The 19,715-nt window shown below is 40.6% G+C and overlaps 1 protein-coding gene across 3 annotated transcripts; it reads left to right on the plus strand.

Moving 5' to 3' along the window:
• The first annotated feature begins 1,865 nt into the window (after positions 1 to 1,865).
• Positions 1,866 to 18,338, plus strand: LOC138945474 (uncharacterized). Of its 3 annotated transcripts, XM_070316904.1 has the most exons (9): positions 1,866 to 2,001; positions 5,280 to 6,619; positions 7,044 to 7,475; positions 8,346 to 8,461; positions 8,984 to 9,655; positions 12,786 to 12,986; positions 13,606 to 14,072; positions 15,607 to 15,812; positions 17,615 to 18,338. In XM_070316904.1, the coding sequence occupies exons 5-9, from the start codon at positions 9,379 to 9,381 to the stop codon at positions 17,799 to 17,801; spliced, it is 1,338 nt and encodes a 445-aa protein (XP_070173005.1). In that variant the 5' UTR covers positions 1,866 to 2,001; positions 5,280 to 6,619; positions 7,044 to 7,475; positions 8,346 to 8,461; positions 8,984 to 9,378; the 3' UTR covers positions 17,802 to 18,338. The 3 variants fall into 3 exon arrangements, with proteins under 3 accessions (XP_070173005.1, XP_070173004.1, XP_070173006.1); XM_070316905.1 differs by lacking the exons at positions 1,866 to 2,001; positions 5,280 to 6,619 and having other exon boundaries at positions 7,007 to 7,475; XM_070316903.1 differs by lacking the exons at positions 8,984 to 9,655; positions 12,786 to 12,986; positions 13,606 to 14,072; positions 15,607 to 15,812; positions 17,615 to 18,338 and having other exon boundaries at positions 8,346 to 8,690.
• The last annotated feature ends 1,377 nt before the right edge of the window (positions 18,339 to 19,715 follow it).

Genomic DNA, 19,715 nt, shown 5'->3' on the forward strand with positions numbered 1-19,715 from the left:
TTTTGGATCGTTTTATAAAAAAATTAATTTTAATTACAATTTTCAGATTTTTAATGAGCAAACTCATTAATTAATTTTTAAGTCTCCAAGCTGAAATGCAATACCAAAGTCTGGCCTTTGTCGAAGATTGCTTGTCAACAATTTCAATCAACTTGATTGAAAAATGAGGGTGTGACAGTGGGGCCTCATGACGTCATCAAACATTTATCGACGGGCGCAGTGGCGTGGTGGTAAGACGTCGGCCTCTTAATTGGGAGGTCGTGAGTTCGAATCCCGGTCGCTCCCGCCTGGTGGGTTAAGAGTGGAGATTTTTCCGATCTCCCAGGTCAACTTATGTGCAGACCTGCTAGTGACTTAACCCCCTTCGTTTGTACACGCAAGCACAAGACCAAGACGGTGCGCACGGAAAAGATCCTGTAATCCATGTCAGAGTTTGGTGGGTTATGGAAACATTAAAATACCCAGCATGCCTACTCAACGAAAGCGGAGTGAGCTGAATATGCTCTCAGAGTATAGTGTGGGGAACCCACATGGGCAAACGAGCTCACACGTAACCAGAAAATTCTAGAACGCTGAAGAAGAAGAAGAATCGAACAAATGAAAAAAAAGTCCGGGGATACCATACCAAGCAACTCTCATGTGAACTTTCATGAAGATCTGTCCAGTACATATATCTGAATCTCTTTACACACACACACACACACACACGCACGCACGCACGCACGCACGCACTCACGCACGCACACACACACCACGACCCGCGTCTCGATTCCCCGTCTATGTTAAAACATTTAGTCAAAACTTGACTAAATGTAAAAAGCGTAAGGCAGGCCAGGAAGGGGAGCTAAATCGACAACGACAATGTTGCAAAGTTTACAAGGTTGCTTCCCCTGGACTGAACCGTAGCACTGATCTCAAAGATCAGTGAACCGTATGCACTCTTTTGTTATTTAGTCTCAAAAAATTAACTGGGAATTCCCGTTTACAAAAATAGACTGGTCTATTAAATGGGAATCCCCGTTATTAAGCATTTTTAGAAGCTGCTTGATTTGTTTTCCTGCCTGTTGTTGTTGTTGTTGTTGTTGTTGTTGTTGTTGTTGTTGTTGTTGTTGTTGTTGTTGTTGTTGTTGTTGTGGTGGTGGTAGAAGTGGTTGTCGTTTGTGCTTCTGTTGAAGAAGGGGGGCAGTCCACATATAGGCTTTTTTTTTTTTACCAGGCTGAAACCTGGAAACCTTGCAGAGGTCGTCTTTTTAAAAAACATTTTAAAGGCACATGCAGTCTTTCCCGTGAAATGGTAGGCCAAATCTTGCAAGTTTTTACATGGATAAAAACAAAGAAAATACTTTCCATCCGCATTTTTTGTTGTTTACATTATTTTTGCTGATTGCTACAATTGTCTTAAAAAAAAGTTTTTAATAACGAAAATTCCATTCTTCACATAAAGAATCCAGATTCGCGGTTTATTTCTGGTAGGTGTCCAAGTGGACGGTTGGCGTCATCTCATTAAAAAGTCAGATCTGAGACGGTGAGCCGAATCGTTAACCTGCGAAGGACTTTGCATTTAAGGCTAGAGTCTGCACGAGTGTAGTATATGTTTGTGTTCGTTGCGAATATCGACGTGAGTCGATCTACGCGCAGGCCTACGCCCTTTCCTTTTATCGTCAGCCATAGGTTAGCAAGGATCTACTTGGGACACATTTTGAAATATACCTGTGTGTGTGTGTGTGTGTGTGTGTGTGTGTGTGTGTGTGTGTGTGGTGTGTGTGTGTGTGTGTGTGTGTGTGTGTGTTGCGCGTATCTGTGTTAGTCGATTTACGAAGGCCTAAGCCCTTTCTTTTTTGTGGTCATGCAGCCAGTAATGTTAAATACGGCACACGACGCCACTGGCACTGTCGTTTCTCAAAAACTAGGTTAGCTGGGCTCAGCTATTTACGGTAGCTCTCGGCATAACACTTACTGTGAAATGTCAGAGTTGCAGTGTTGAATGAACCAGTTGGAAAGGTAAGAATTTAGTTATATACAAGTTTGTTTTCAACTGCCAACTTACTTGGATATCTAATTAGTTTAACACAAAGTGTATCAGTTAGCTAGCGATGGAACAGGAGATACGAAACGCAGGCTGTTGCGCGATGATCTTGCCACGACGCGGTCTGACCTTGAAGTCTGACAGAACGAAGTGTTTATGTTGCACTTGGAGCTATAGCGTTTTCAACTTTCTAGTTACAGATTATATTCTCTATTGCCCTTAATGTATGTTAACATAAATAGCGTTCAGACTGTAAATCTTTAGACATTTTGCGAACAACAGGGCATGTAGGGGAAGGGCTCCTAATATGGACCGTCTCCTCAGTAATATGAACCACCTCCTGCCCTGACAAACTAACGGTGCTAGAGCGCTCAAAACAATTTCATTTGCAACATTTACTTCCACAAGTCAAAACAGTTGGAGACACACAAACCACAAAACCGTTAGGCTTTATCTCTGTTTTAGACTCATTTCGCGCCTGCGTTCAATCTAAACTTGATTTGACGCTTCAAACAGGCTTGTTCCTGTCCACGGACAAACCTGTTATCCCACAAACATTGCTGTATATGACAGCTTAGACTGTATTTGTTACAGATTGGTAGTGTTAGCCCCGAGTTTTTAGTGCAGGCATAAATACATTAGCAAAATCTCAAAGTATTGTGTACGTGTCCCCTAATACCTCCAACAAATAAAAGAAAATAAGAGATAATGGCGGGTTTCAGTTATTCACTAAGAAGCTTGCTGAAAATAACTAGCCCTCGAACATTTCGAAACAAATATAACAAATAGTCTTCTTTGAGTGAAAGTTGATAATTTCATTTATTTTTTTCTCTCTGTTTTTGATCAGTTTCTTTAGTTTCCTGTTGTGCTTCAAATAATGCTCTCATCGAACGCAAACAGATAACTCTGAAACATATTTGGATTAGTCTGACTTGCACGCTTAGTTGTATCATATTATTTTGAAGTTACAAAGTTGGGGATTTTTACAGTGATATGGAAAGGTATTGGGTGCCAAGGCTCCTAATATGAACTAATTGTGAATGATTTTGTGTATTTAATTTTTTGCTGAATATCTATCAAAGCTAATTTGCTCCTATTAGGTCTAATAGTTAACTAAGGAGAGAAGAACTACGAAACACCAAATGAAATTTCTTCGCAAGAAAACAAGCTAGTTATCAGCATGAAACAAAAAGTGGTCCATGTTAGGGACCATTCCCCAATCGTAAATTATGGGAAGGGCCCCTAATATGGACCGGCTCTTGATATGGACCACCTCCAGGTCTGACAAACTAAACGATGCTAGAGCGCTCAAAGCAATTTCATTTACCCTCTCTCGACTACTTGCCCATGTCAGAACGCAAACGCAAAACCATAGAACCAATAGGCCTTTTCACCTTTTCACATCTCGGACAGCATTCACTCTAAATGTGACGTTCAAAACGGACACACACAGAGCTGTTAACACACAAAAGTTGCTATAATTATATATATATGATAGCTAAGACTGTAATCATCACAGTGTAGCAGTTTTGGGTCTGTCTTTCTAGCGCAAACAAAACATAATTGCAAAACCTCAAAACTATGTAAAAACGTGAAGGGGGCGGGGTATGGGGGAGGAGAGTGGTTTTACAGAAGCACGTTCCATTAACGGGATAATACCTCAGCAAAAGGCCCTCAGATCGCTTCAAAAGTTATACCATAAGTTTCTGCGTTAAAGATAATGCGCCTGCCCTCACTTTAGAAAAGGAAGCTCGTTAAAAGCTTAATCAAATGTTGTAGAATAGGCAAAGAAAGGGCACTCTTTGTGAGTTACTTCCGTTGTTTGTTAACGTGATGAACGTTACTGGGAGGCCGCGTCATAGACATGCAGCGCTCCCGTCTTTCCGACAGGCGGCGTTCCTGGACTACTGTTTGTTTCGAACACCCGAGAGATTCAGCGCCCTGAAGCGGATTCCCTCAATTTAATTTAATTAGTTACCATATTTGTGGTGTGTTTTCGAGTAAATCGTGTCGTGCGCGTACACTGGATTCCCCAGATTCTTCAAATTGCTCAAATTTGCCAGAAACTCCCCCAAACAGGCATGTAAAATAACAGCAAACTTAATGCCTCAAATGACTTAAAATTCCGTATGTACTTTACATATGTGTCCTTGTAAAATTGAGGTCACCGTAACCTCAGTGCGGCCTCATCTTTTATAAAAAGCCAGATACAACCTCATCAGACATTTATCGAGAAAAAAAAGAGGGGAAACCTTCTTCAACGTTCCAGAAATTCTGGTGACGTGTGAGCTCGTTTGCCCATTTGGGTTCCCCACACTATATAACTCTGAGAGCATAGTCAGCTTCACTCCGCTTTAGTTGGGTAGGCATGCTGGGTATTTTCGTGTTTCCATAATCCACCGAACTCCGACATGGATTACAGGATCTTTTCTGTGCGCACTTGGTCTTGTGCTTGCGTGTACACACGAAAGGGGTTAAGTCACTAGCAGGTCTGCACATAAGTTGACCTGGGAGATCGGAAACATCGCCACTCTTAATCCACCAGGCGGCAGCGACCGGGATTCGAACTCACGACCTCCCGATTAGCAGGCTGACTTCTTACCACTGCGCCACTTCGCCCGTCTAGGGGAAAACCGTGCGAGAATATAATATTGAAGAGTGTACATGTAAAATGTCATGTACATCTCTCAAGCTTTCCTGGAATTTCTTTACACACACACACACACACACACACACACACACACACACACACACACATACACATACACACACACACACACACACACACATACACACACACACACACAAACACACACGCATACATATATATACATACATGCATACATATGTGAAAGGGTGAACTGTCACCAATTATAGAGTAAAGCTATTGTCATTGTCCAGTTAGTCTTTGTTGCCGATCAGTTCTACACACACACACACACACACACACACACACACACCCACACACACACATACACACACACACACACACACACACATACACACATATATACATACATACATACATACATACATACATACATACATACATACATACATACATACATACATACATACATACATACATACATACATACATACATACATACATACATACATCATCACGTCATCTCTATTATCTGTCGTTGTTTAAATTGACTAAATGTAAAAAAAATAAATAAACCCACTAAAACCCCCACTTAATAGTGAATGTGTTCTATTGGATAGCCCATGATTTTGACTTCATTTACAGATTAATGATGGAGGTCTCTTGGCTGGGCGGGAGCTGACGACCTGCAGAAAACTCCCAATGTTGCGAAATGGTCTGAACGCAGTTCAGCCACACACATTCTTGATAAACTAAACCTGCCAATCTGAAACAGAGTTTTTTTTGCACGGGCACGTGTTGATTTGAAGTTACAATGGCCGAAAGCACCGCTCCTGCTCCTGGGGCGTCGGCTATGTCTGAAACACTTTGTCCTGGTGATGATGGAGATTCATCAACGGACGAGGACTATCTTACGCCCGACAGCGAGGAGGAGTCACCTTGGTTTTCTGGCCATCTAGAGTGCACTGTTGTGAACCGAACAAGCACTGAAATTGAGACTGACACTGACAATGACCAATACTCGTCTCTTCCACCCTTCATGCCCTGTGAGACAGGTCGAAAACCAGACTACTTCTCGTCTTCGGAAGACAACCGTCGCGAGAAAAACGCAAAAAATCAACAGTTCACTGCTATTGAGGTGACCTTAGCCCAGGCCAAACTTCTCAGTTTGAAAGCAGTCCAACGGAAGTTCATGAACAGTGTCCCATCATTTAAGCTGGATAAAACAAACAAGAAAAACATACTTGTAAAGCCTATGCATCATAAGAAAATGAAGACTGTATTAACTGAGGACATTCGAATGGAAGAATTTGATGTTCAAGACGGAGATGATGACGACCTTGGAATAATAGGCTGCTTGAACACAAAAGAACGACAGCGAGAGATTGTTGTGGATTTCAAAGACGGAAAACTAACAATAATTTACCACAAAGACACTGAGAGTGAGAGTGTGATTGTAGAAAGCGTAAAACAACTACGAAATCCACAAAGAATCATCCAACTGTCTAGAAGACCCGTTGTTAGCAGGTTCCTGGAAGTTTCAAATAACATGCAAAGGTTTATCCAAACTTTTCACTACGATGGGGGTTGTCAGGCAAAACTAGATTTTCAAAAGGATTGCAAGAACGTTCCATCATTGCATGTGACATGCAAGAGAGGTCAGACACAACACGTAATTTCCAGAGTGGAAGAACACGTTTTATCTCTGGAAAAAACTGATGTAAAAATCAGTCTGGCCACAGGTCTGTTTCTGCAAAGTGTTCACGGTCAATGTGTTGTGCACAACATAGAAAAGCAACACCATTGTTTGCTGACTGTGGAGTCTCCAGCAGAGCGCGTACAGCTGAGGGCTACCTATCGTGATAGTATGCTGTTAGTGTGTGACGGTAACATGGCTTTCTGCGACAGCCCTGGAGTCATCATTTTACCGCTTTGTGAAGGACAGAGAGAATGGCCTCCAGCATACAAACACATCCTGGAAAGGGGTATGTGTTTTTTATGAACTTGTGCTTTTTAAAATTGTTTTAAGTTGAATATCAAACACTGCACGCACAACCTAAAGACCTCTTACTAATGTCCACACACACACACACACACACACACACACACACACACACACACACACACACACACACACACACACACACACACACACACACACATGCATAACACACGCACGCAGTCTGACATCCACGACTCAATAACAATCTTGCTCTCTCTCTCTCTCTCACACACACACACACACACACACACACACACACACACACACACACACACACACACACACACACACACTTTAGTATTCAATACTCTGTATTTGTAGATTACATATATTGCAACATGTACAAACTGTACAAACGTGAGTAACGAGGGCTTTGCAATGCTCGTATTCTTATGTTTTTCTTACAGAAGACATATCCAGCAACGCCAGAAATCATGCACGCGCAATTGGACCACCACCCAAAACATGGCTACGCATCATAACAGTTAGCCATGGTGTCAGCAAAAGAACCATCATCGTGATGCACGCTCCGGCACTGTCCAATGAAGAGGCCTTTCGGCGCCAGCTTCAGGTTTCCTGCAAGACGGCTATCCAGGCAGCAATTGACATCTGTCCTGATGCTGAAATTGTTCTACCGCTTACACTTGTAGACAGCGTTCAACCCAAACGCTCTGCGCTGCCAATGCTGGTGGCTGTTATCGAGACCATAAGCGAGAATGTTGAGAGTGGAATTCGTGCCAAGCTCTACCTGGACAAAATACCACAGGACGCAGGAGATATTTTTGATGAAATGAACGAACAGTTGCTGTGGCGTGGGTGGTCGGTTGACCTTTTCTTTGGTATGTTTATTTATGTTGGTCATGTATTTAATTCATTGATTAGTACAAGATGAACGAAGAACTGATGAGTGGACATATTGTGCTGGCATACATGAGAAAAGTGTCAGTACCCTATTTGAATAGACCCAAAACAGATAGTCTACTAACGTTAAAAACATCAAGATTAAAAACAAAAACAAGAACTGTTACATTATTGGAACGTTTAATTCAGGACAAAATGGAAAATTCACAAGTCTTAAGTGGAGAAACGAGAAACACAACGGATAACTGATACTGTAATTTATCCTAGAATAGTTGTTGCTCCGAAACTTAAAGGCTTACTAACTCGCTCCCGTGTTTACGATGTGTAGTTTGCCCACAATCGATGTCAAATGCATCATAAGGCCATATAATGACGATATGTCGCAATGCGCGGACCATATACATGCATTACAGCTTGTTCTAGCCTCTGAAAAAGTGAGGATGTCAACAAAGACGCGGAGTTATTTCCCTTGCGTCAACGTTCCCTCTGTTGGCAAATCTATAAATAGGACGATCTAGATCAAAATAAAAATTCAAATATCTCAACATTTAAGGGGTCCTAGACTACAATATCTTGCAGGGAACTTAATTTAGCATGTCTCCAGCTGTGGGTAAAGCAATTAGCGTGAATAGTCATCAGCTTTCTATGCCTTTAACCATTTCAATCTTGACAGAGATTACTGATTTAAATTGAAGCCCGAGGGAAACTAGAGATGAGTAAATCATTTGTGTGTGATGCAAATATTTGATGTTGACGTGGTATAAGTGTACAATTACCACACTGTTTGTGTTCGTCTCTTTTTCTTAATGCAGCCTACAATGTCAATAATGATGTACTTTTTGCTACAGAAAACATTGAATCAGTTAAAGGCATCGTCGAATTCTCCAAAGACGAAAGCAACACAGACGCAGCGACTGTCCATCTGTTTGGACTAAAACAGGATGCCAAAGACGCAATCGACGAAGTAAATTCCTTTTTGACTTACCTGAGTTTACAGTGTGTCTTAGTAATTAATAGTTCTTGAATGTAAGGCCGTCTAATAACAACACTCTGAATACTGATTCTTTCCCCCCGGATGTTATGGAAGCTAGAAAGCTTTGAAATTTCACACACTTGCAGGTTTGGTGACCGTCAGTCACAATTAATGGATGTCCGGTTGATCCTCATCTGCCAAGGTCACATTGTGTTCGGGTACAATATTTTATTCATTTAATTTTTATCATATGTTTTGTTGCTAAAGCGTTGAAATGTGGCCACTTTATGACCCTTCCTCATGATGTACATCTTGCTCACATCGGTCGTGTTTCACTCTCTGGGATAAAATATTTCAGTACATTTTGAGGACGTGTTTCTTTTTTCCCCCGTATGATTTTGAAGCACCGCATTTGGATTTCTTCCTCTGGTCAACAAACACTAGAGAATGTTATAGTAATTTCTGGTCGCGCATCCTTTATACCTCATAAGCATGTCTTGTGATTGTGTGTAGGTTTGTACCATCAGTGCACCTCCCCGCTACACAGCCAGAGCCGAAGAATTCAAGACTGCTGCAACACAGGCTGTGCCCGGTTGTTCTTCAAAAGCAACACGATCAAAAACGATACCAAACGTTGGACCTTCATCGTCAGTTTCATTTGGCCAGGAGAGACAGCAACGGCCGAGGAGCGAACGACTGAGCTCTGATGTTGCCAAAGCAGCAAACTCAACAGGAGCCCGTGCCAAATCAAATCAGGGCGAATCTATCCTTGCATCTGTGCACAAGCCAGTGTTCTGCCATACTCTGCAAGAGTCCCACACCAAGTCTGTATTAAGGTGTTTGTGTACAAACGGGACATCACACAGCTCCACGTGGATGCCATCGTCAATATCGCTCATGGTGGGTGTATGGAACACGCCATACCCACAGCTGCTGGATTCAAGCTAGCTGTGGAAAGAGAACAATACACCAGAAATAATGGTCCACTGAGAGTGACGGAGGTGCTGGCCACCACAGCAGGATGGCTACCCTGCAAGAAGGTGATGCACGCTGTGGGACCACGCTGGTCAGACTACAAGGACAAGGCGCTGTGTCGGCAACACCTGGTGGACACCGTCTATAAATGTCTGCGCAAAGCTCACAGCATGCAGATAGCTTCCCTTGGAATTCCGGCAATCATCTCAGGTAATTATGTTGATTATTTTTGGCGCAGGCACTAGGGTGTGTGTGTGTGTGTGTGTGGGGGGGGGGGGGCGGGAGGAGGGGGTTATCGCTGTTTGTATTGTTATATATACGGTCAAATCCGATGTATTTTTAGTATTGCGCATTCTTGTTGCGTAATCAGTGGTGTATGTTGTGTAGGGGTTTTGTATACCTTTGTTTGACGCAAAATATCGTCCCTCGTAAAAAAGGAAAAGAACATATAACCTCGGTCAAAAACATCTAACCTACTGGATTTTAAATGTTACATATGTTTTGTTTTAACCTTGTGTCGATACTATTTAGTTCTGCCTCGTTATTAGCCATTGGATATAACTGTTTTATCATCACTGCTTTGTTGTTGTTCTTTGGCCATTTACGTTGAATGACTTGTTATACATCGACATTGATAGTTTTATTCTTCTTCGTCTTCGTCGTTCGCTAGATAGTTTTATCATAAGAACCTTTTCTAATTCCTATTAACTCGATGTTCTTTAACTATATTTATACATAAATGCATATTGTAAAGCAGTATGCATTGTTAGAGGATTTTTTTAGTAGCAGTGTTTAAATGTCGAAGCTGCTTTTCCCAGTTTTACCTAAGAGACCGACTGTATATTGTGTTATTGTATTTGTCAGACTTGATTGTACCAAGTCCCTACACATGTTGTAATGCGCTTAGAGCCAAAATGTTTTTTTTCTTTTGTAAGGGATAGGCGCAATATAAATACACTTTATTATTATTATTATTATTATTATTATTATTATTATTACATTATGTGCTATTTAATCCCAATGTAAAAACTGTGAGTGTGTGTGTGTGTGTGTGTGTGTGTGTGTGTGTGTGTGTGTGTGTGTGTGTGTGTGTGTGTGTTTGTGTGTGGGTGATGATATCCGCAGACGTTTTTCAATAAATGTCTTTGGTGACGTCATATCCGGCTTTTTGTGAAAATACAGGCAGTACTGTCACGCCCTCACTTTTCAATCAAATTGATTGAAATGTCGATCAGGCAATCTTTGACTAAGACCGGACTATGGAATTGCATTTCAAGATGGAAGCTAAAAAGACTCACTAATATGTAAAAATTCTAATTTGAATTAGAGATTCAAAAAAGATTTAATTGTATTCTTTATCGTTTACTGAATCCAAAAATACATAGATATGATATGTTTACTCTAAAAATATGCTCAAAGTTTTTTAAAAGTTGGTTTATGTTTTCATGTATGTGTGTGTGTGTGTGTGTGTGTGTGTGTGTGTGTGTGTGTGTGTGTGTGTGTGTAGAGCTATTCGATAAAAACTAACGAACATATGTTTATGAAATTGTACATGTGACCTTTGCCAAATATTATCCTTAGACGGATGTTTTCTAACACTTAGATACATATTTTTATGACGTCATATCCCGTTTTTCTGCGAAAGACGAAGGCGCACTAAGGTGACCTCAATTTTACAATGAAATAGATTGAAATTTTGCTGAAGCAATGTTTGATTAGGTTCAGACTATTGGATAGCATTTCAACTCGGAAGCTTGTAAATTAATTAATCAGTTTGTTTGGTAACTCTTTTTAAATTCTAATTTGAACTGAACTTTCAATAAGAGATTCAAAATGATTACATCGTATTCTGTATTATTCTGTATCCAAAAAATAATAGGGATATGTGATTTTTACTCTACAAATGTGCACAAAATTAAAGAAAATCGGTGTATGCAAATGTTGTCCTATGTTTTAATGTATCTCCAAAACCGGTTCGACCCGTCTTCGGGTTTTTGCTAGCCAAACCTTGCTAGTCTCAATGATGACTGACCCCGGGTTGTCGGAGTTGCCTTTTTACTTTTTGTTGTTTCAGGCCGACAGATTGACTTAAAGGTCCACTCTGCCTTCCGTAAACCATCGGTTTCCGATCACCGTTAGGCTTTTACACTCAACAGTACATACACCCTTTTTTGTTTGAACGCTTACCACTAGGGAACACCCGAGCTGCTCTCCATAGAGAGCGGGCATTTTTTTAAGAGTTTATTTTGTGTGGACGTATCTATAGGTCCGAATTGGAAGCCTTGATATGGTGTCAGACCTAACTTTTAAATCTAAATAATTAATTGACAGCATATGAGACAAACATTCTTAAAACACGAAATAATTCTTATATTATCAAGACAGGATAAGTACAATTCGAAGTTTTGAAAGTTTGAAAAAAGGGAGCAAGGATGCAGGTCATGCAAGGTGGGTGTATGAATTGAATGGTAATTGTGAGATGCAGCTCTTTTCCCTTGATGGCAGGGAAGTAGGCTATCTACCGAAAACCATGCAACTTTCCCCTTTTTTGGAATGCTAGGCAAAACGAGGCGGAGCATGTTCAACGCTTCCGATCGGCTTTATCCTGCGATCAGGACGAACAACTAACTTTGATGACTGTCTATGTTATGCAGCGTGCACTAAATATGATATCATTTTCTTTCGAACATACACAGATTGGAGCCAAGGATCACCACTGATGGCTTGCTGATCACTGGAAATGTTCGCTAAGCACGTGTTTTCCTAAACTAACGTGACCTCAAGCCAAACCCAATTGACCTCGATCAAAACACGTTGTAAGCCATCAGGCATCACTACGTGACAGCGATCATTTCCGCAACAAGTTGTGAACTTCGATGAACGTGAACGCTGATTTTTGAACGAAGAGTGTCATGTATTGTGCACGCACTGTATAACATACACATCAGAGTTAGATATTCGTCCCGATGGCAGGATAAAGCCGATCGAAAGCGTGGGATATCCTCCGCCTCGTTTTGGAAAGCTTGGCTGAGGCACTGGGCTCTAACTCTGCCAGACCACGGACAATCCTGACATAGTTAATCGGTTTTGTGCAGAGTATGTGGAATGTCCGCATGCTTCGCGTAGACCATTTCGACTCGTATCGGTCTACGGGTTTCAGTTAGCCAGGATTTTACTTGTTTTGGTGTTGACTGATTCCGGGTTTTCCGTGCTAATCTTTTAGTTTCAGGCGGACAGATCGACTAAATGTTTTGATATCGACTTGTTTCTTGTTCTTTGTTTTACGTCGAGCCGACATCAACCTTAAAAGTATGTAGAGATGTTTTTGTTTGCATTACAGGTGTAGATGGTGAAGGAAACGAGACATGTGCGAGAGTGTACCTGTCAGCGTTGCACACTTTTGACAATGCGTGGGGCCGAGAAACCAGCTTGAGACACATCCACTTTGTTGACACAAGAGGCGATATTATCAGCGTCATACAGCGAACCTTCGCACAGAACACATCTGCGTCCACTCAAGAGGCAAGGACAATCCAAACAGGTTTGCAAATGATCTGTTGACTTACGTGGTGCGTGTGCAAGACAAGACACGACAAGACAAATTCTTTATAAACGAGGGCAATGGCATATACTTGTATATATGCAAACAGGTGCTGTTTTACATCCAGCCCTCGCAGGAAAGGAGACATTGGGGAAGAGGGGATGGGGGGGGGGGGGGGGGTGATGCAAATCGGGTTTGACTGTTTCTCTGTTACGGCTTTTTATTCCCCCACCATATGTATTTCAGTCCATTTTCAGTTCATTGAACAACTGAAGCTCTCCTTCAGGTCTATTTACAAAATTATTCCCTTTCAACAACCACTGTCAGATATCCACAGGGAAAACTAATTACCATACTGGTCAAGATTATCTGAAGTTAGTTGGTAAACAACTCAAGCACAGAGCAAACAGAAGGTTTAGGGGCGGTATTTTCCAGAAAAGGGGCAGCGTATTTGTGTGTGTGAGGAAGAAAGGGGTGAAGGGGGATTGCAAATAGCATGCACCGTTCGCATTGTTTTCATTCACCTTCTATCAAATATGGCAAAATAAGAGTATCACAAACATAAACAAACATACTGAAAATAGCAGAGGCTTGATTACAGCCTCAAATATCGTTTCAGACTCGGACTCGGACACTGCTTCTTCTGCTAACTGGAACTGCAACAAAATGTCCAGCAGATCGAGAATGGAAGACGTCAGCCCAGACTTGGAGACGCTCTTGCCCAGAACCTCAAGCAATCTTTTGAGCCGGCAGACTGCTCAGGAGACGCCTTTGCATGCCAGGCAGTCTCCTGCTGGGGCGTCATTACGACAAGAACCCGTGAAGGAAGATTGTTGTATTTGCCGTGAAAACATGACAAATCCGAAGACATTGAATTGCGGACACAGATTCTGCACGGATTGTGTTGACAGGTGGTTGTCTCAGAAGTCTCGGTGCCCCGTATGTTATAAGATTCAAGGCATTCTCACTGGCATACAACCGCAGGACGGTACAATGGGAATGAAATTGTGCGGGCTTGACCTCCAAGGCTTTGAAGGGTATGGATCTCTGATGATTGAATACTCCTTTCCGGAAGGAAAACAGAATGTAAGTTCTTGTTTCACGCGGTTAAGTGCTAGAACATGATGTTTAAATGTTTGCTATCAGTAAACATACTTACTAAATTGTCTTCGCTTTGTCTGAATTTCGGTAATTAATAACAAAAACTTATCTGGCTGATTGTTTCTTCCGCCTGCCACGAAAAAATCAGCCAGATAAGTCTTCGTTGTTAATTGTTTGTCTGTGCACTTAAAAGACCGTTAGGTCGATATATTTGTGAATGTATTGTTTTGTCAATGACAAACCTTTCTCGTTTTTTTTATTCTGAATTTTGGAACGTTGGCAGTCTCTTTGTTTTTGGATTTATTTTATTATTTCAATGTATTAAATAACTTTTCTTTTTTCTGACCCAAACATGACCCCTCTGTGACCTTTACATTTTAGATGGATATATATATTATACTTTGGTTATGACTCGAAATGATAAATACCCTGGAAGCGTGTGAAGTTTCTAAAATATTTCTTCAAACCCTTTATAATTTTTACCCAGAACATGCCCCCGCTTTGAGCTTGAAACTTGATGAGGGTAGACCAAATTTTCGTCTTGTTATGACAACCTACCGTTCTTTTTTGAAATTTTGAGGCACTTACTTGTCCTTGTTTTTCAATACCTATTTTATTCATGTTTTTATTACTTAGTTAGTGGAAGAATCTTTTGTAATGTATGTTTGATGGTGTATGCTTTTAATTAAGCGTTGCTGACTATGAATGTAGATGTAAATGCTTGTATAACTGTGTTTTAATTTTAAATGTGTCAAGCGCAAAGAGCATAATTGTATAGTTATGATGTTGCGCTATATAAATGCTCATTTATTATTATTATTATTTATTACTTGAAAAACATCCGAGAAAACTTGAAAGTGAATAATTCTTCTACGGACGGCCTAACTAATACTGCTCATTACCAAGACTCTGTTGGTAACTCCAAATAAGTTAAAAAAAAAAAAAACAGTTTCAAAGTAATAGCATTGGAGTGTTTTTTGCCGGAATGTTTTGTTTAAACGTGTTCGACTTATTGACCCCATTTTGTCATGTTAATTTTATATTCCAATCGTTGTAAATTCCAATGAGTTAAACCGCGAGCTTCTATTATCACAAGAGTAAAACAAAAACAAAGGAAACATTATTGGAACGTTTAATTGAGGACAAAACAAACCTTCAGAAATTACGTAAAATATTATCACAATGGAAAAAAAAAAATCGTGACGTCTTTTGGGGGCGGATTAACAAAAATCAGATACAATCCTCGGTAAATCGTACATAAAGTTAACCTTTATTACTTTTGAATTTACGTGCGTCTGTGCCAGAAAATGGAAAAATATGTATACTTTTTGTGTTGCTGTTGAGCACACATGTAAACAGCAGGTTATTTGTTTCTGATTCATATTACGTAAGGCAAGTGGTGTGAGTACACACACATACACACATATGAGTGTGGCCTGCCTTGAATACTCAGTGCAATAATGACTGATTAAAACAGATTGAAATTAACGAGGATTTTAACTATCTGCTTTGCCAACAGGAAGAGGATCCCAATCAAGACAGGCCTTACCCTGCTGTGTCAAGCAAAGCATACCTGCCCAACACAAAGGGCGGAAGGAAGGTGCTGACATTATTGAAAATTGCTTTCGATCGCCGTTTGGTCTTCACTTTTGGGTATTCTCTCACCAGCGGCGAAATGGGCGTTATCTGGAATGACATCCATCACAAGACTTCGAGAGATTCAGTGTAAGTATCATTTTGAGGGGTTATGTTTATATCAACGTTGTATTTTCTCATGAGTAGCACCTTTGTCTGAAGACTTTGAAGATGTTTTTCTTTTTTGGTTTACATAAACCATGCCATGTGTCACACTTTACCGCAAGGTGGTTTAGACGAATGGATGAATTGATGAGCGAGTGTCCCACTCACACAGCTGAACCCTTTAACACCAGGGAACTATAAGAATCACGACTTGAAATCAGTGCCGCAGAATTTACATGATTTATTTTGGTAAAGCATGTATATATGCGTACGATGATGGCGGACATGCTCCGTGGTTAAGGTGGAGGTTAATTGAACTAATACGTACGAAAGTCACAGTTTGCAATTGCATTGTGCGTCTTTGTTTCTTGACCAGTTCTCTTGATTTTGGCACCGTTGTGTTCCTAAGAATCTGCACTTTCATTTGATATAAGGCTCACTGTGTATAACGGAATCATACGCGTGGTAGTCGCTAATGAATGAAGTAATACGTTTTTGTTCTGATTTAAGTACATACTGTGACTAATTGGAACCAGGCACTGATGTGAAGGGTATCACCGCAACAGTTAGTCTTCATCCTTATGTACCCCTGTTCGCATGTTTGGTTTTGATAACCTACTAGAGATAGTAGATATTAAAAATTTGAAATGCAAATGGCGGCCATACTTTATAGTTTGCTGATATCTACTTCCAGCAGCAGTAAGAGGACGAAGAGAAGGAGGAGAAATAAGTCGTGTTAATGAGACTTCTAAAAATAATTGTACATTGATATGGTTCCATTTGAACTTTCGAGGTTGTGATGATCGATTGACGCCCGGCAAAAGATTAATTAAAGCCCGACGGAGAAAATTTGCAAATTGATCCTTATGGCTTACAGAGACTACTTTAATGTGTATCAATGCACCTCCCTAACAGGTGTTCATTGAGTAGATTTCCGGTGTTAATCGAGAATTGAACATCGGTCATCTGACCAATCACAGAATCTGTTACATTCTTAACCCATCTTGATTAAATTCCAATAATGCTTTATTGAGGCTCATATTCTGTGCATTTGTTTGCTCAAAATGATTACGATCTTAAGTGCATTATACTTTACGTAGAAGTATTCCTGACAAATGTGTTATTGTTATCTTATTCAAGGTACACAGGTTAGGCTATGTTTCCATATAGCGACACGACGGCGTCACGATGGTTCCGGTGAGGTGGCGTGTTTCCATATGCGGCAACGTGCCACGCGACGGTTCGGGGTCCAAATTTTGTTCACTCCAGGGAGCGAAAACAATTGCTGCCGCGCGTTATTCGCGACCAAAGTGGGCGTGGTCGAAGGCTTTTCAAATATTCGAGGACCCCCCCCCCCCCCCCCCAGAACCAGGTTTATAGTCTATTTTGACTGGTTTTTTTCGTCAGATACATGTATTCCCTGAGCTGCACATAGTCCAGCAACAATTTCTTCACAGGTTGTCAAAGGCACCGGGTTCGTTCCGCTTTTTGAGCATTTTGTTGAAACAAAAGAGGTTTTTTTCCCTTACATTTCTCGTCTCTTCAATTTTCTAACCAACATAAGTAGCTTCAAATATAGTTTCTCTTAATTACGGTATGGTTACAAGTGTGAGTTTTTGACCGATTTAGAAGAAGAAGTCAAGCCAGAAAGAACAAAAATCGGCCTGCCACGCCGCTTTTAATGGAAACACTCACAGCGAAATTCGCTAGCGGCATCGCGTGTTTGTCGCCGTCGTGCCGCTGCCGCGTCGCTACATGAAAACATATCTTTACGCTTCTCTGTGCAGGCATGGCTATCTGGATCATAACTTCTTGGAACGAATGACACTGGACTTGGCAGACAATGGAGTTACAGAGAAAGATCTGACTGACATTCACAAAGACTTCATCGAAAACCCGCATAAGTATTGTCAGGCGCCACTACGGGGATCTTCGCAAATTCATCTTTCTCACACTTCAGGAACAAGTGCTTGAACAGTCCAGGGTGCGCCGCAGATTACGATTTTGAAAATGTGTAAATATTCATCGGTATTAACATAAGATGTACGTCTAATCTTTGTGGTAAGGTGTGAACAGGGTACATGCGAACTAAGCTCTGCAAAAAAAATGATTGCACCCATTTTCGTACCCAATCCAAGGCATTCATTCCAATGTTAATTTATTCACATTTTCTATGCCATCAACGGCCCTCTACTTAGCGATGAAGCACACTTTTCAGATCAAAGATTTCTTTTACAGGCGTCACATGACCGCCGCCCAAATAAGGGTACCCCAAAATCAAAACGACATAAACGTTAGATGCCAATCAGACATCGAAGAAATTCAGCATACGCACAACTTGGCAACGTTTACATACGAGTAGAAAGTCAAAGCAAGTATCTACCCAGAACAGGATGTTTTATTTTGCTACCTTGCGTACTTATTGTGTCATTGCATTTCTACTTATGCAGGTGTTGATTGATTATATAAGAATAGGTTTTGGGTTATTCTTTGCTGCTGGTCACAGAAAGGGGGGGGGGGGTGTCGCTTAATTTTAACCATTTGTTAACGTTTTCACACTTGATGAGTAAAACTTAACTTTAATTGCATCCAAGAAGCAGTGTAAGCACTGTATTGAATAAAAGAATGTTTTATTTAATTTTTTTTATAGGTAAATTAAACTTGCGTGTCACACAAATAATTATGTCAACCAAAATTGGGAATGGTCATACTCTTGCTCATTGTACTGGAAGCTACTTTATAGCAGAAACTTATCTTCAACTAAAACTGGTTTATTTGAAGGGTTCAGATATTCAACAGCACGAGACAACATTTTAAAATCAGCTGAGACAAGCAACGTTAAGAACAACAAGTCGCGTGAAGCGACATAAAAACATTTAGTCAAGCTGTCGGCATCAAAGTAACAGATTAACGCCAACAAACAGTCTCCGCCAAGACTATATTTAAGATAGTCTCGACTAACCAAAGCCAAAGACTGAGACCGGTCAGGCTCGTCTCCGCATAGCGTGCAATCGCAGTACTTGGGCCGACTGAACCTATTTTCGGTAATTCTGAGCACAGTTTTAGAGTAAATATGACATATATGTATATATTTCTTAATTCAGGAGAAATTGAGGAATATGATGCAATAATCTGTTTGTGAAAATTTGATTTTAATGACAAATTTAATTAGCAAACTAATTAACTAGTTTTTAAGCCTCCAAGCTGAAATGCAATACCAAAGTCCGGGCTTCGTCGAAGATTACTTGACAAAAATGTCAACCAATTTGGTTAAAAATTGAGGGCGTGACAGTGCTGACTCAATTTTCACAAAAAGCCGGATATGACGTCATCAAAGACATTCATAAAAAAAATACGTCTGGGGATATCATACCCAGGAACTCGCATGTTAAATTTCATGATGATCGGTCCAGTAGTTTTCTTTGAATCGCTCTACACACACACACACACACACACACACACACACACACACACACACACACACCACGACCCTCGTCTCGATCCCCCGTCTATGTTAAAACATTTAGTCAAAACTTGACTAACTGTAAAAACTGACCTGAACTGACCATAACGCACGTTTCAGGCAGTTTTACATCCTGAAACGTGCGTTTATTTTGTTCTCACACAAATCCACTCTATTAGATGGGGGAAAGGACTACTGCTAGAAAGAGTTCATTAATATAGATATTGAAATCTTAACACCAAAGCAACCATGTTTCAACCTAAAATACATCTAAACCACAATTAAAGTTCTGTGTCACGCACAAAACGTGCGTTAGGGGAAAATTATTTGACAAAGTGTGTATATGCGTAGATTCATTAAAAAAAAAAAACCTACTGGACTGTTCTCCATAGAACTTAACATAAGAGTTCCTAAGAATAATATCC

The sequence above is a fragment of the Littorina saxatilis genome, linkage group LG13, assembly GCF_037325665.1.
Source record: "Littorina saxatilis isolate snail1 linkage group LG13, US_GU_Lsax_2.0, whole genome shotgun sequence".
NCBI lineage: Eukaryota > Metazoa > Mollusca > Gastropoda > Littorinimorpha > Littorinidae > Littorina > Littorina saxatilis.